Source organism: Plasmodium inui (assembly GCF_000524495.1).
Source record: "Plasmodium inui San Antonio 1 unplaced genomic scaffold supercont1.10, whole genome shotgun sequence".
In the NCBI taxonomy this organism is placed as follows: domain Eukaryota; phylum Apicomplexa; class Aconoidasida; order Haemosporida; family Plasmodiidae; genus Plasmodium; species Plasmodium inui.
Genome location: NW_008481844.1, coordinates 3,720 through 9,881, shown reverse-complemented (window position 1 = coordinate 9,881; position 6,162 = coordinate 3,720). Strand labels below are relative to the sequence as shown.

General features: G+C 39.5%; 1 protein-coding gene across 1 annotated transcript in view; it reads left to right on the top strand.

Moving 5' to 3' along the window:
• Nucleotides 1-2,732: 2,732 nt before the first annotated feature.
• The window catches only part of C922_02699 (hypothetical protein), a gene marked incomplete at both ends in the record, with an annotated part of 3,449 nt that continues 19 nt past the window's right edge, over nucleotides 2,733-6,162 (top strand). Inside the window, 2 exons of the mRNA XM_008818298.1 lie at nucleotides 2,733-2,939; nucleotides 3,110-6,162. Of these exons, the coding sequence (XP_008816520.1) occupies nucleotides 2,733-2,939; nucleotides 3,110-6,162 (3,260 nt within the window). The remainder of the gene's footprint in view (nucleotides 2,940-3,109) is intronic.

The window sequence follows — 6,162 nt, the reverse complement described above, 5'->3', positions numbered from 1 at the left end:
ACCATGGCTGCTCTAGTGGGCAATTGGCTTCTAGCCCCCTTGTTCAACTAGGCCTGGGGATGGTTCATTTGAGAGTAGCAGATTTGTGCAGTCGTAAAAGTGGTCACGTGTGGGTGTATAAATACGTATATGTAATAATTCAAAAAGAGAAAAAAATTTGCTTAATTTTATCCTTTCTGGGAGGAAGAAAAAAAGAAGGAAAATGAAGCCTTTTTTTTCAAGTGACCATCGGGGAAGGTAACCCAAGTAAATGAACATCCTGCGCTGACCTGTGTGCACCTGAGCGATCACCCATTTTTGATTTTTCCTGTGTTTGCACGTGCTCATTGTAATTAGAGGGCTAAATTATTAGAAGGTTAAATTGTAATGAGATCATGCCGCTAGGGAGTTGTGCAGAAGTCATCGAGTCACCGATTACATCGACGCGTCTGACCTTGATTTGTGGCTATAACGCTTTCGCACTCTGCGTGAAAAACGTTGAGCCATTTTTTCATCTATTTAGCCAGAAGAGAGAGAAAAGAAAAAAAGTTTGATAACAAAATGGTTAAGCAGGTGCGGCCACTCCGTTTTCGGAAATTTCTATCAGTGCAATTTGACAGTGATTACTGAAGCCATTCCCGCTGGAGTGAAGAAGTACATTTTATAAGAAGAGGAGATCCCGTACTTTTATATTTGCAAAAATGGCAAATTTAGAAGTTGGCATAATTTTCTTCGCGTGGTAAACGAATATTTAAAGGTACATTTTCATAACGGCATTTATTCCATTTTTTATATAACTTTCCTGTGAGTCCCAGATTGTTTTTTTTTTTTTTTCCTTTTTTTCCTTTTTTTTCTTTTTTGGGGGGGCGTTGCACTTTGTTAATAAAATTGCTTATAGGAATAATATATTGTGTTCAGTTGTTGGAACGAGGATTAGGCGGCGCAGTGGTGATAACTAGTTGGGGTTGTTTTTTTTTAAAGGTGCTAATAGATATATTTTTACGCGTACTGTTAAGTTAATAACACGCAGTAGTAATGTTTTTTTTTTTTTTTGTTTAAACGCCCTGCATTAAGCAGTCATGGTTATATTATATATGAATAATATGTAATTGTACGTATATATTGTTTGCCCCGCTTGTGCAAACTATTTTTGCATGTAGGAAGTTTATTCCCCTGGTGTTAGATTTCTAGGGTGGCGGCAAAAGTACCCAAACCTTACAAGTCTGTTTTTTTTCTTTCTTTGGCTGAGTTTTTTTTAGAAAACCTATTGTTAACACTCTGTTACGAGTATAAAAGTATATACTTCTCACGACGAAGTAATCATTTTTTTTTTTGAAGCGAGCAAAAAAGGGGCAGCGTAAAACCTAGAAGGAGAGTTACTCTAGCGCGTACATACATATAAGATAAAGTTTTACGTAAATATTAACGCACTTAAAGTACACGTAAAAGATCCCGCAACATGTACATCTAAAGGTATATATATCATATATGTGAATATATATAGATATATAATATATTATAAAATATATGTAGAAAAGCATTTCTAGTGACGCTAATGCGACGAGAGGGCTTATAAATAAGCAGTCACCCAAGTTAATCTGCCTATTAGGTTTATGTTTTTCCATTCATGCCTTTATCCCGTTTCGCGTTTTTTTTTTTTTTTTTTTTATAGCACAATTTTGTGAAATAAATTACATGCCTTTTAATTTTGAGAAAAGGTAGAAGCAGAAGCCAATTTTTGCGAACTTTTTATTTCCTTTTGTTGGGAAGCCTCCATCCCAATTTTATAACAATCGAAACTTCGTGGATGTTATGTATAAGTTCGTAGAAGTGCGAACTTTTTTACATGATGCACTCCTTAGAAGCTTTATATACATTGAAGAAATGAGAAGAAAGGAGAGAAATGGCAGGCAGAAAAAATGTTCACATGCCTTGGCACATATATATGGAGTGAGCTATGCGTATAGATATATGCAGATTTACCATATATATACATAGGTGTCGATGAGCAAGGAGCAAGCTTTTTTTTTTTAATTCACCTTTTGTTATTGGGGGAGTTTGAATTCTATGAGTTTCTTTTTTTCCAGTTTTATATCTATGGAGAGTTACGTGGTGGAAAAACATGCCAATTTTTTCGAGTTTACTGTAATCGCTTTCTGTTTTTTCTTTTTCGTTTTCTGATTTTTACATTTAACATTTGGCATTGCTCATTTTGACATTTCAACTCTCCATTTTGATTTTTCACCTTTACCCCTTGTCCTCGCACTCTTTTACCTTCTCATATTCTAATTTCGTACCCTTCCATTTGGCCGTAGTTTTCGTCTTCCCCATTTTTTCGCAAAGGAAGAGTCTCCATCGAACAGCATGCGAATATAAAGCGGCTAAGTGGTCATACGTGTGTGTCTTACCCGTCGGTGTAGAATTATTCCTACATGAATTTGTACACAGTCACGTACGGGTAAGGGTGCACCATATACATTTGTAACCTGGGTTTTTAGTGCCAGGCGTCCTTGACGTGCAGATTCTATGAATTTTTCTTCATCTTTTTTTTTTTTTTCTCCTCATAAATTAATAAAATGTTTTTAAGTACCTTCTTATGACAAGTTAGAAGAAGAAACATTTTCCAAATATTTTTTTTTCACCGCTTCGCACACGTACACGTAGAAGCACGAAGAGGAAGGACACAACAGTAACATATATGCAAATTACTTTGAATCTTTTATTTTTTTCTACATCTAGAAGATTCCATAAAAATGATAAATGAACGTTACAACAGGAGTTTATTTACACATAATGAAAAGAGTAATCAACGTATGAGTAACATTTTTAACAAAACAAATATGTCCACTTTGAGAAAATGTCACATGAGGGAGAAAGTGAATAGGTTTCCTTTTTTGTTCAAAGCACTTACTTGCGCTGTTTTGATATGGGTGTCGCAATCGCCTGGAGGCCCCTGCGAGGTAGGCACGCAGAAACATAAGAGGAGTACATAGCAGAATAGGGATTCACAGCCCTACTCCTGCATATACTTTTATGTGTATGGATGTATGCACACTGTTTGCGATGCTTCGTCTTCGTGGTTCGTCGGATTTCACTGTGCAATGGTTCCTTTTTTTTCCCCCTTCGCCAGAATGGCTCGCATGAATCGTGGAACCCCCAGAATGGACAATTATACAACCAAGGACATGTGGCCTTAACAAGATCATTAGCAGAAAATGAGAGAATAAATGAATCCGATTTTGCAGCAACCAGAAATGGCGTCTTAGAGAATGAACTCAGTGATAACTACTCATATGAAACTTCCACGGGAATTTCCGAAAGTGATGATATAAAAATTAATAAAATTAGTATGGACCAATTACAGAACGACGAAGACTTAAGTGAATATCTTTTAGAGCATCTGCAGAAGCGACTGCAAGGTGGGGACGAAGGTAGTAATGTAGAGGAAGCAAGTGGTGACAAAGGTGATGAAAGCGTCGAAGCACAAGGAACTAGCGATGTGGTTAGCAAAATAGAAAACCACGAACCAGTGAATAACAACATTTTCGATAACGATGCAGGCAGGGAAGAAGAGGAAGATGAGATGGAGAAATCAAATGCCACTTCATTAGATAATGCACTGGACAATGTGGAAGAAACAGACACACCAACCACGTCCATATTCAATAATGTGAAGGAGGATGTAGAAGAGGTTGAGCAGGCGGATGCTTCCATAATAGACGATGGAGCAGAAAGAGCAGAAGTCGAGGAATCCGCTCCTTCCTTATTCGATAATCTAGAAGAAACGATGGAACCAGTTAGCAGTATAGCTGATAATGTTTCAGAAGGCGTAGAAGAAGTAGAAGAACCAGCCACTCCTACAGTAGATAGTGTAGCACCTACAAGCGAGGAGAAGCCACAGGAACCAGCGACCATTTTGTTCGATAGTGTGCAGGATAATGAGCAAGAAACTGAGGAACCAGCTGCTCCCATATTCGATAGTGTAGAAGAAAATGTGGAAAAGGTTGAAGAATCAGCTGCCTCAACCCTCGATAGTGGTGCAAATAACACAGAAGAAGTAACGGCGCCAGACACATCCATGTTCGATAATGTGCTGGAGCTTGTAGAAGAGGAAGAGTCATGTGCCCCCATTTTCGATAGCCTGCAAGCGCATGTAGAAGAGGTTGAGGAACCAGTTAGTTCCATGTTCGACAGCCTACAAGAAAATGTAGAAGAATTAGGTGATCCTGTAACCTTTACATTCGATAAGGCAGAAAAGGGTGAAGAAGAAGTAGAGGAGCCTGTCAATTTCACATTCGATAACGTAGAAGAGAGTGTAGAAGAAGAAAAAATTGAGGAACTCGTTAGCAGCATATTCGATGATGTACAGGTTGAAGAATCAGGTGTTCCGTTAATCGATAACGTGGAAAACAATGTTGTCGAACCAGTAGAGGAGGTTGTAGAAGAAGCTGTGCAAGAAACTGCCGACGAGATCCTAGAGGAGAAGGTGAAAGGAGATGAACCTTCCGATGTAGTCGTAGAGGAGCCCTCCAAGGTGGAAGCAGATGAATATGTTCAGGAGGCTATAGGATCTGTACAAGAAGCTGCAGATGAAGTCCTGGAGGATGAAGAAGTGCGGGATTCACCCAAAATAATTGCAGGGGAATCAGATGAGGTACTCATAGAACAGCCAGCCAAGGTAGCTACGGATGAATATATCCAGGAAGCCGTTGAAGTCATACAGGAGGCTTCTGATGAAGTGATAGAAGATGAAGACAAAATAGAGAAGCCTTTAGAGACAAATACAGAGCTTGAGGAAATAGTTCCAGAGGAATATGTTCAGGAGGCTGTAGAATCTGTACAGGAAGCTGCAGATGAGGTGATGGAGGAGGAAAAAATAGAGGAGCCGCACGGGATAGTCGAAGAAGAAGCAGTAGGACAAGCTAGACAAGAGTTTCTGCAGGAAACTGCAGAGGAAGTACTAATAGGGAAGGAAGAGGCAAATGAAAATATATTAAACATATTAGAACAAATAAAGGAGAGCATAGTAGACAAATTGGAAGTAAATGAAGAAACAGCCGAAGCCCTATTAGAAGGCGCAAAAGAAGCAGCTGAAGAGGTTTCTGAAGAAGCTGTAGATACTACCACTAAAGCTGGTGTAGTTGAAACTGCTGAGGGAGAAACTGCAGATGCTACTGCAGAAGTTAGTGAAGAAGATGCTCTGGAATTACGTACGGAAGCACCTGAGGAAACAACCGCGAGTGTGGCACACAGAACTTTCGAAGAAGATATATTGAAAAATTTAGAAGAAAATAAAGAAGCAAGTGAAAATCCATTAGAGGATATAAAAGAAATGAAGGAAGAATTTTTAGACTATGTAGAACAAAGAGTGGAAGATAACGAGAACGTGCTAGTGGATATGGTACAACGCTTGGAAAGAAGCGCACACGTGAATGAGAGCGTATTAGAAGATTTGGAAGAAATAAAAGAAGATCTGTTGACTAATATCCAAATGGCCGAGGAGATTACGGAAGAAGTGTCGAACGCTTCGGCAGAAAGTGCAGAAGAAGTACCCGCAGAAGAAGACATTTTTGATGTTATCGAAGAAATAAAAGAGAAAGTACTAGAAAATCTGGAAGAAACGACAGACGGAAGTGTTACCGAAAGTGTAACCGAAAGTGTAGCCGAGGGCGGGGATGAAAACACTTTGGAGGTTCTAAAGGAAGTCCAGGAAAGCTTGTTAGAAAACTTTGGGTCGAAAATAGAAGCCAACGAAAATATATTGGCAAGTGTATTGGAGAATATGCAAGAAAAAGTAGAGTTAAATGAAAATGTGTTAGTAGAGGTCCTGGCGGAATTAAAGGAGGAATCTATAGGTCAGCAGGAGACTGCGGAAGAGGTCGCAGCAGAGTTCGTTGAGGAAACCGCAGAAGAGCCTGTAATAGAGACTATAGAGGAAATTATGGAAGATGCAGTGGTAGAATCCGTAGTAGAGGATATGGAAGATGCGGCCGAGGAACCTGTAGTAGAGGATATGGATGATGCGGTCGAAGAACCTGTAGTAGGGGCTATGGAAGATGCGGCCGAGGAACCTGTAGTAGAGGCTATGGAAGATGCGGTCGAAGAACCTGTAGTAGGGGCTATGGAAGATGCGGTCGAAGAACCTGTAGTAGGGGCTATGGAAGATGGGGCCGAAAAACCTGT